The 10,467-nt window shown below is 43.3% G+C and overlaps 1 protein-coding gene across 1 annotated transcript; it reads left to right on the top strand.

Moving 5' to 3' along the window:
* The first annotated feature begins 1,030 nt into the window (after window positions 1–1,030).
* On the top strand, window positions 1,031–5,035 carry LOC127466789 (cytochrome c oxidase subunit 7A2, mitochondrial). Its single transcript, XM_051778069.1, has 4 exons — window positions 1,031–1,160; window positions 2,333–2,422; window positions 3,854–3,938; window positions 4,819–5,035. The coding sequence occupies exons 1-4, from the start codon at window positions 1,143–1,145 to the stop codon at window positions 4,875–4,877; spliced, it is 252 nt and encodes an 83-aa protein (XP_051634029.1). The 5' UTR covers window positions 1,031–1,142; the 3' UTR covers window positions 4,878–5,035.
* The last annotated feature ends 5,432 nt before the right edge of the window (window positions 5,036–10,467 follow it).

Raw genomic sequence — 10,467 nt, 5'->3', positions numbered from 1 at the left:
TACTTCATCTTTGCATTTTTAGTTTCTTTCTGGGACAGCTGTGCTTTTGAGATACGATCCTTGTCATTTCCATACTAGATTGAACACTACTTTGCTGTGTTTGACACACGTTATTCATCATGAGGTTTGGCAAAAGTGCAAAAGCAGTGTAATGCTAAAAACTAAGTGCACTGCAACTGCAGCAAAGCCACGAAATAGTGTTCCCAACAGCATCATATTTCAGCATAAGGCTGAAGCATGAGAAGATGCAACTGTGTTGTTGGATCTGCAATGCAGGAAAAACACAAGCTTCTCAGATCAGTTTCTTGAAGGGCAAGTAGATTCTTCCTTTGGAATCAAATAGGTTTACATTTACAAGTTTGGTATTACTTCACTCTATGTAATTATATACTGCGAAACATGAAACTGAAGTTGTTTTTGTGTTGTTTTGGTTTTTTTTTTTCCATATGCAGAGTACTCGGTATCGCTGCCATGAACGGAGTTTCAGGCCGTGGGCAGGTACATGGCTTAGTTTGGGGTTTTCTGTGGGTAATGGCTCAGCAAGGGGATGCCACATCGATCCCACGGGTGTACGACCCCCTCACCTGGGTCGGCCCCAGGTTGTGCTTAGCTCAGTGTCCTGCCTCTAGTGGCGGCCAAAGGGGATGTCGGGCGAGTCCGTGTGAACTGGTGCAGCCCGTGGTGGTGCTCTCACAGGACACGCATCCAGCCCTCTGCGGATATTAAACTTTTCAATGAAAGTTGGTTTTAAATTCTGTATGTAGCGGCTCTGGGGGACATTCCATAGATTTCCCGAAGTGCTCTCGCTGTGTTCAGTGAGGAAACGCTCCTGCCGTGTGCCCGCCCGGGCGCCTCAGCCCCTTCCCGGCGCCGCGGCTTCGGAGAGGTCACCGCTCCTTCCTCCCGGTCTTGTAGGGCTCAGCTCTGGTTCCTGGGACACGAACGCGGACACACATCCCATCCGACCGACAGGCCTGCCCCAGCGCTGCCGCCGAGCCGGGCGGACTGGCAGGGCGGCGCTGTGGGCGCTGCGGCGGCGCTCCGGGCGGCTCCCTCTGTGGTGCCACCGGCGTGGGCGGGAGAGCCGCTTCCCCTTCCGCTGCCCTTGTTGCCGGCGGGAGGTGACAGGACCAAGAGCCGCGATGTGGCGGAACGTGCTGGTGAGGCCCGGGGACGGCAGCCCGCTGCCGCCGGGGTGTGTGGGGCTCCCTCGCGGTGCCCCCCCGGGCGGCGGGACTGGGCCGTGGTGACCGCCCCCCGCGCCGGGCGCTGCGGAGGGACCGGCAGGGGTCGGGGGGAAGGTGTTGCCCTCCAGGTCGCGGCCCATTCGCTCCATGTAGTCCTGAGCTTTAGGGACTTGAGAGGATGCTGTTGATCAGGGCCTCTGGGGTATGCTTAGCCCGTCTCCAAGGAGATATATTTTATAGAGAGTTTATTTGGAATGGGCGAGGGGAGGATTGTTGTCCCATTACTTGCAGCCAGCATCACCTGGATGTTTGCCCTCTCCGTGCCCGCGTTTTTAGTGGTGATACTTTTGCGGGGAGCGGTGAGTGTTGTCGGTGTTGGTTGAAGGAGACCGCTAGCACCTCGCTGCTTTTGCAAATGGCTGATTGTTTGAGGCATTAACCTTTAACATTTCAGTTTCCTACAGCAGCTTAGAGCTACAGCCAGCTCTTCGGCTTTGACACTTGACGTGTCGAAGGCAGACTGGGCCAGCAGAGAAATTATATGTAGATCATTGCTCTTGGTCACCTAACCTCTGTGATCAGACTGTGGAAGCTGATTCCAGCTCAGGACATGGCAGAGTGTTCTTAAGCTGTGTGTGTGGCGAGGTGGAAGTGCCTCCCTAGCTCTGTGAAGGTACTGCCTGCGCTGGGGGCTCACGGGTGAACTGCAGCCGTGACAGAATATCCTTGCCTTCTCAAAAATGTTTGATGTGAATGTTATTGTCCCTTTTGTTAGTCAGACACAGAACATGGTGCTTAAAGCTTCTGTCTAAGGGGCAGAGGCTGAGATTTCCCCAAAAGGGTGCTAACTGTCAAGATTATGATGCAGATCCATAAATCTGTTGTATCTTACTGAAAGTAATTTTCCTGAGTTTTTCATTTTTAGGTAATCAGTCAAGCAGTCCTTTACAGCATCTGTTGAAAGACTTACTGAACTCAAACAAACAAAACTTCACCAAAACCCACTGGTTTTGTTTGTAAAAGGCTTTCCCTTTTTTTTTTTTCCTGTGTGTTCCACTTATATCATGCTTTTAAAAGAATTACCCAGCGTGAACAGAGCTGAAAAATATCACTGTTTTAAAAACACTGTTTATCTTTTATTTCAGGCTCTTCGCCAAATTTCCCAGAGAACCATAAGCACTGCTTCACGCAGGCAGTTTGAAAACAGAGTTCCTGAGCATCAGAAACTTTTTCAGGTATTGAGTTGAACAATTTTAGTAGATTAACAAGGTGTTAATAGGTCAGTTGCATACATTTTGTTTCTAAAGAACTGGTCAGACTCTTCTTTACACATGAAGAGAGCTTTTGAAATCAGCTGTATGGTTATAGTGCTTGTAATCAGCAGTTATTTTCTACAGACACTAAGAGTATTTCTACATGTGCAGTTGACTTGCTCACTCTTCGGGGCTTTTTTACCCTATGAAATGATTTGTACCTGAGTTTCTTGTAAGTATTAGGCACTGTGCAAAGATGAAGTACTCTCAAAGGAGTTGAGATGGGGGAATATGTCCTAGGAACAAATAGAGAAAAACAGCAAGTGAGAGGACAGAAATACAATGAAAAGCTAAGCCTGAAATCTTACAGCTATATCTACAGTTTATAGATAAGCCCCATAATTCTTAATGAGGATGTAGTATTGTGTTGTTCAGTTATGAAAACCGTAAAAGTCTTAAATGGTTGGATTCATTCCTAGAAAATTATTGAACCTTTAAAAACAGCTTCTGAATTACTCTGTTCCTGATTGATAAGGCCACCAAGTGAGAACTAGTGAAAGCAGAGAACATTTAAGAAAATACTCCCAACTGTGAGCCATAACCTGGAGATGTAGCTTCATACTGAGGATGGACAGGGCTTCAGCAATGTGAAAGGGACAAAGTATATTAGAAGTCTCACTTTAATAGCTTTTGTATCTTCTTGCTTTCCTTTCCCCTGAAAGAGAAAGCCAGTCTTCTGAGACACTGTGTGAGGCACAGTGTTCATTGTGGGCCAAAGGGGGAAGCAGGATGTTGGTGATGGGTGAGGTCAGAGGTTCTGTTTCTGCTGGCAGAGATCTCTAGGCATATCTCTTCCTCCTCCCATTCCTTTCTTGTGGGACAGCAAGTTAAGCTGGGCTGGGTTGCAAGTCACTAGCACGGGAGCCTGGCTTGAATTTTAGAGCAGTGTGAACTTGTGACAAGGGTAAAGATCATGGGATCTGGTGCCTAGGAGTGGAGCAAAACAGTTTCCTGTGTGACACCAGGTGATAGGACAGACTCCTCCCCTTGTTGCTCCCTATAGCAGCGATTAACTACTCTGGAGATGGATGGGAAGCTTGTAGGGATGGTAATCACATCCTGTGCACCTGAGGGGGCTGGCAACTGGTGTCAGAAGTGTTTAGGCATCTGCCAGTCACTGCTATAGAAATGAATCATGCACATCATTTATAGTACTCCCCTAGTGAGTGCTCACCTGATAGCAGAGTGAAAGCTTTAAAGACAAAGTGGGACCTAAATAAGGTTCATTGTGTTTTGGGGGTTGGAAGGATAATGTGGGGAAGTAATTCCTCTTCTGGGTAATTGTAGTTATATTAACAAAATAGTGCAAGAATTGTATTTAAATAGTTTATTTTTGTCACTTGTTTCCATTAGGAGGATAATGGCCTCCCAGTGCATCTTAAAGGTGGTGCAAAGGATGCTCTGTTGTATAGAACCACCATGGTTCTAACGGTGTTTGGTAAGGCTAATACTAAAATCTTTATGCTTTGGTATAATTTCCAATGTGCCAATTTTAATATTATTAAAATACTTTCTCTTTGGTACAATCTCCAACATGACTGGTGTTTTCTCTGTAAATTAGTTACACAGTTCCTTTGGTTTGTTCTTTAGAACATGCAAAATGCATGTAGAGAGGGAAAAAACCCACATTTGGACATACTGTATATATTTATTTGTGCTTTCTCCAAGTTTAGCTTTTCATATGGCTTTTTTCCACACTGAGTACTGTGGGCTGAATACTCCTTTGGAATTCATGTATAATGTCAGAGAAAACGAGAACTACTTAGAAAGCCTATTCTGAAAAGGAGTAAAATGTAATTATAGCATGAAAGTAAACCATTTTTCTCACTAGCCTGACTCTTCTTAGTGCTGGGTGATACTCAGCGTACTGAGTTTTCATGTGGTGTGAAAACTAGCAGAATTATATCCAAGGTTCATAATACTGCATAAATTTAACCTTTATGTTGCTTGTTACATAATTTTGTAGTAGCCTGTAACTTAAATATGTTGATCTAATGGATTTTCAGTTCAGTTGCTTTAAGAATGAGTAACAATTACTTTATGATTGTCTTTGTAGGTCCCACAAACATGCCTCTCCCCCACTCTTTTTTTTTCCTTGTTTCTTTATTTTTGTGCAGCCTGTGGAGAGGTATTTAAAGATTTTTTTTCTTGATAATATGAATCACCAAAAAAAATAATTGAGACATGGCTATGGAAATGTGTTTTGTCTGAATTGCAGCTGCTTGTTGTCAGTATTTCTTCTGGAACAAACTGCAAAGCTGACTTGAAAGGAATTCTGTTTGCCAGTCTGAAAATATCTTTTCTGTCTCTTAATTCAGGAACAGTCTATTGTATGTATCATCTGGTTGTCTCTTCAATGCCCAAGAAGCAGAAATGATTCCAGTTCAGGATGCCTCAGTGACTAAACATCTCTTTGTCCAGTTCCATGTGACTATGGTGGCAGGTTATACTTATTATAAGCAGCTGGCTGAATGCTTGGAATCATAAATTAATTGTAACATGTTAACTGCAATCAATAAAGCAGTTTATACGTGGTGGTGTGGTGGTCTGGACTGTATCATGTGTTCCTGTGTGTGAGCATCTTCAGTCATAGGCTTGCCGAGCTGGTGAAGAGAAACTAAAGGATTATTACTAAGTTTGCCAGGGTAGGAGAACCTCAGTCCATCCCAGTCCTCATCTCAGTTTGATGCCAGAGCCAGCCATAGATGCCCAGAGCCTGAAGTGGAATTGCAGGTCAGCAGGAGCACCTGAAGAGCAGCAAAAGGACTCCCAGACGCTCCAGTCAGTAAGTCAGATTCACCAGGGACACAACTTCAGTGCCTCTGTGCAAATGCACACAGCCTGGGGAGTGAACAGGAGGAGTTAGAGATGTGCTCTGACCTGCAGGGCTGTCATCTCAGTGGCAGCATTGACAAGTGGAGGGATGTCTCCTACAACTGGAGTGCTGTGGTGGAAGGACAAAGGCTGTAGGAAGGACGGGCAGGGGGACAAGGTGGTATTGCCCTCTCAGTGACCAGCTGGAGCACATGGAGCTCTGCCTGGGGATGGATGAGGAGCCAACCAAGAGCTTATGGGTAAGGATTAAAGGGAGGGCAGGGGCAGGTAGCAGTAGTGGAGGTCTGCTACAGGCCACCTCACCAGGAAGACTGGATCAGTCTCTCTATAGACAGACAGGAACAGCTTCACATTCACAAGCCCTGGTCCTCAGAGGGGAATTCAACCACCCTGATACCTGCTGGAGGGACAACACAGGAGGGAATAAGCAATCCAGGAGGTTCTTGGGATGCATTGATGGTACTTTCCTTCTCTAAGTGATAGAGGAACCAATGGGGACAGGTGCTATGCTGGACCTTGTTCTCACCGACAAGAAGGGGCTGATGGTGAAACCGGAAATAGAGGGATTTGATTCCTGATCTTTCAAAGGTGACAGTTTTTACTGTGTAGAGCTGATAACAGTGCCCTCTGCAGCTCCAGGTGCATAGAAGTCATCTCAGTTGAACTGACCACATTCATCTTCTAGATTTTTTTTTTTCAGTGGCTTTTCTCTGTTACAGCTGAATGGGGCATCAACTATATGCCTTGAGGCAGGTTATGTGCCTTAGCAATAACATTGTTGAGTAGTGCTCACCTGCTCTACTTGCCAGCAGAACTGTATGACAGCATACGTAGAGACAGAACAAATGGCTGATAAAGGCAATGGTTTGATCAGGATCCTTTCTGAAGTCCTCCTCATTCACTGGCTGATGCGGTTACCAGCTCGCTGTGAGACTGACAATCACAAATGCAACTGAAGATCCGTCATTGTCTTGGGGGAGAAAAATTTGTGGTTTAGAATTGGGCAGAGATAGCCAGCAATAACTACTAGTTGCTGGCACGTATTTAGGAAAAAACCTTATATCTGAAGTAGCTAGCCCTGTCAGTGAAAATTCCTGCTCCATGAAAAATGCTTCTAGGAAGCATCTTTAAGTTGGCAAGTATGAGAATCACTTGTAAGGTACCCCAATGCTTCTTCCTAGGTTGATTCCCCCAATTACCGGGGAAAATCATCATGGAAATCAATCGTAGCTGTGCATCCCTAGATAGGTTTTGTGTTTCTAACAGAATTTGTGCCTTTGTAGCCTTCCTGTCGAATTGCTACTTGTGAATTATTATGCCTGAAGTCTGTAAGAAATAGAGCTTCTAAAAAAACCCCAAATAATTTCATCAAAGTAATCCTTTTATTTCTCTTCTCAAGGGAACAATGGAATTTTCAAATATGAAAATGAGCTCAAAAATCTGGCCTCCCACTACAGTGCTATTTTAAGCCTCTTGTGGATTATGTTTGTTTGGAATTTTTTTTGCTATCCTGGAGAACCAGAGTATGCTTGTTAAACTTGAGGCAAAGTGGAAGAGAAGGGCCAGTGTACTCAGAACTCTCTAGTAGAACCAAAAATCTTAAAAGACAAGGTGAGTGGGAGAATATCCCTCAGTGGTAGCCTCTCTGCACAGGTGGCTTTGGCCAACTGTTTGACTAAAAGAGTAAGAAATGCCTGGATGGATGTGTTAGAAGGTGGTTTGGGAAGTAGGGTATGGCTTATTTTGAGATGAACATTGATGCCTACAAGAAAGAGAAACCTCACAGCACAATGAACTATACTTCACAGAATCTGAAGCAATCAGCCTGCTCTCTGTGACACTGGTAAGGCTTCTGCTGCTACCATGTACCTGGGGTTACTGTCAAGATGTGGACCAAGTGATGGGCATCTGGAAGGCAGCATAAGAAAAGATCAAAATATTTTAAAAGCCCACATCCTTTCCTAACCACAAGAATTATTAAGAATATTGAAGGAAGGGCAATTGTTTAAATAGTCTAAATTATAAAAATCTGGTGATGAGCTAGGCAGCAAGTATGTGTTTGTGCAACTGAAGCAGAATGTGCCGCTGTTGCTGTTCTTGCACTGAACCATGTCTGAATCCACTGCGTGGGGATCAGTGGCAGCCTGTGAGCTGTGCTGCAGGGAGCAGCCCTGGTGGGATGGCGTGGGGGGGCTCATGCAAGCTGGGAAAAAGAGCTTCATACTACAAAGGAATCGCTATTTATAGGCAGAGCCTTGAAATGTTACTTCAATGAATATTAAATGGCAAAAACTTGTTCTGGCAGAGTTGGATCTGGTAACCCTGAAATGTGTCCCTGGAGTCTGCAGCTGGAGGTCAGCGGGAGAGCGGGTGGAGACCGGGTGGCACTGCCAGGGCCATGCTGTGCAGCTGCCGAGCGCTCGCGGGGAGGCGTTCGAACTCCATGGGGCTGCCAGCACCTCGGGGTTTGTTCAGCTGCAGGAGCAGGAGGAGGAGGAAACCAAACAAGACTCACGGTCAGCTGCTCAGCACCATTTTACTGGACTGCATTACAAAGCTAACAGGGAAATTCCCATCTACTGTGTATTCTATGGATAGATTTATTTTGTTGCAGGCATGTCCACATCACAAGTCGCCAGAAGATGTAAACTGGCTGCCTATACTGCCTACACTGTCTCTAGGAAAAATACAAAAAGAGAGCTGTATCTTCTCTAGAGCTGAAATTATCTGAAGATCTTACCTCTAATCTTGCTGTAGGTATTCTATGAGTAGCAGAAAATAAAATAAGCGACATGCATTAGCCCTTGCTAATGTGAAAAAAAATTAAAAGAATAAAATAGTAAGTAATATGAAGTCATGGACTTCTAGCAGTTAACATGCTTAAACTGTGTACTTTTCTGATTGTACTACTGCAGTGCTTAATTACTGCCATCTTTAAATAATTTTCTGGAATTAGGTGCTATACCTTACTGCAGTCCTACTTTTAATTTGTGTTTAGGCAATACACACAGTATCTCTCCCCTCTAAAAAATTTCATGTAAACTTTATTTGCTATTTCAAGTTAATGTAAAATTTATTTTTCAGTTACTGTTATTAGAAATGGGAGCTATCATTATTTAATACTTTGTTTTAAAGGATGGGAAAGCCTCCTGGAGTTGAGGATGTGGGAACACTGTGCTGGCTTCCACTGAGCTGAATTGTTCTGCTTATCACCCCAAACACTTGGGGGACGTTTTCCATTAGATAGGCAAGAGTACTTCATCTCTTCAACCCTCCTTGTCGCCCTAATTTGCATTACTTAAGCTTTTAAACTTCTGTGTTTTTAAGGTTAACAAAGAAAGCTTAGGGAGGTTGCACTAGATGACTCACTATGGTCTCTTACAGTCTGACCCATTCTGTGATTCTGTGAAAGCTTAGTAGTGTCCCAGTTTTGTTAGAATGAAAAACAATTGTTTATGGTACTTTAAGAGAAGTGACTATTCAAATAATAATGAGACAGATGAAAGAGAAGAAAATTAAATCCTCAGTGCTGCAGTTCTAGGTTCCACAATCCTTTCTGAGACTCCAGATGTACAGACCATGTTTTACTTTCTGCATTTGGAAGGTAGCTCAGAATATCAACTCTTAGAATGGTGCCCTGGGCTACATTTTCTTGGCTTGAATATATGTATAGATCCAATTAGCCTGACACAGACAAAAATTTCCCCAGTAAAAGTCTTAGGACTAATACTACACAGTAACACAGCACTGACTTTGTAAAAGACACTATGAAAAAGTTCAGAAACTCTTAGAAGTAAAAAGAAAACACCGAAGAGATCTCTTATGTTCTTATTTATACTTTTTTTCTGTTTCCAGATCCCAGAGTACAAATATCACTTTCCTAATGTTGCTTACCTTGGCTATCAATGCTCTGAACTATGAGAAAGCATAATGAATTTTCTGGGGCATTTTTCATGTCCTTCCTTACTCTCCCATTCTGTTACATATTAGAACTTGAAATTAACCTTCATAGTTGGTAGGATGAATCAGACTTTCAAAGGCAAAAGCAATCTGATCAACCTGACTTGACCCTAAAGAAGGTATTTAGGCAGTGAGTAAGTCAGAACCAATGTATCTTTTCATGTGCATGCTTGTGTGATTATTTTTTTAACGAAGTTCCTTTTAACAATAACACCACCTTCTCTAATCTAACTTGCCTGAGCCTTTCCACTTATTTTTTCAGCAGACAGTTAATTCTGCTATAAAAATAATGACTTGTCCAGAAACATAATCTGAGGAGAATCTCTTGGCTGGACTGTACTTTTTCTGAATGTAAGTATTCAAGTCTTCAAACTCAGTGGGCAGTACATAGTCTGTGATATATGTTTTGGTCTTGCCTCAATATTTTTCAAGAGTTACTGTTATTACTCACAGGTTTTCTATTAGACTAACTGATCACAGCCTTCCCCAAAACACATCTAAAGCTAAAGCACAATTGTACCTATTTTCTCAAAAAGATGTCCTCAACAAAAAGAGGTAATTGGCTGTGATTCCTGTTCATAAATGTGAAAAATCAAATTCATTCTCAGGGGCTGGGGAGGTACTTGAGGAAAGGAGTTATTTCACTGAGTCCTCAGTCAGGCAGTCCTGGTTTTAGATCCTTGAAGAATACTAGTACCTGTATACAGTTTACTCAGTTCACAAAGCATTCACTCCTAATGCATATAGCCTGCTGTGTCCTAGAGAAAACTGCCAAAGAGGGATGAATTTGTCCTTTGTTTATGTGTTTCTTTCTTAGAGTTCCAATCCACCAGTCTGAACTCTTTGAAATGTAGGTATCTTTCCTCTCTTCTGTCTGGTTTATCAGGGGCATCTAACCATCTTCCCTCTCCCTTCATGGTATTTTATTCTTTTATTGTAATGTTAACCCACTTTGGTATTTTCACTCCTGAAAGTGTCTGTCCGTTGCCTTGTTGGGTCTCCGTCTGCAGAAAAGGCAAGATGCTGTCTGGTAGGCATGGAAATAAATTGGAAAGTGATGGTCAGGGTTATATCTGGTAATATTTAAGCTTTACACATACCAGAAAATGGAAGGAGGTACAATAGAAAATACCACAGGAGACTTTGAGTTTTAAAGTTATCTAAGTTAAGGT

The sequence above is a fragment of the Manacus candei genome, unplaced genomic scaffold (assembly GCF_025592945.1).
Source record: "Manacus candei isolate 608988 ecotype Guabito, Panama unplaced genomic scaffold, ASM2559294v1 h1tg000011l, whole genome shotgun sequence".
In the NCBI taxonomy this organism is placed as follows: Eukaryota; Metazoa; Chordata; class Aves; order Passeriformes; family Pipridae; genus Manacus; species Manacus candei.
Note: the sequence above shows the minus strand (reverse complement) of the source record. Positions and strands in the feature narration are given on the sequence as shown.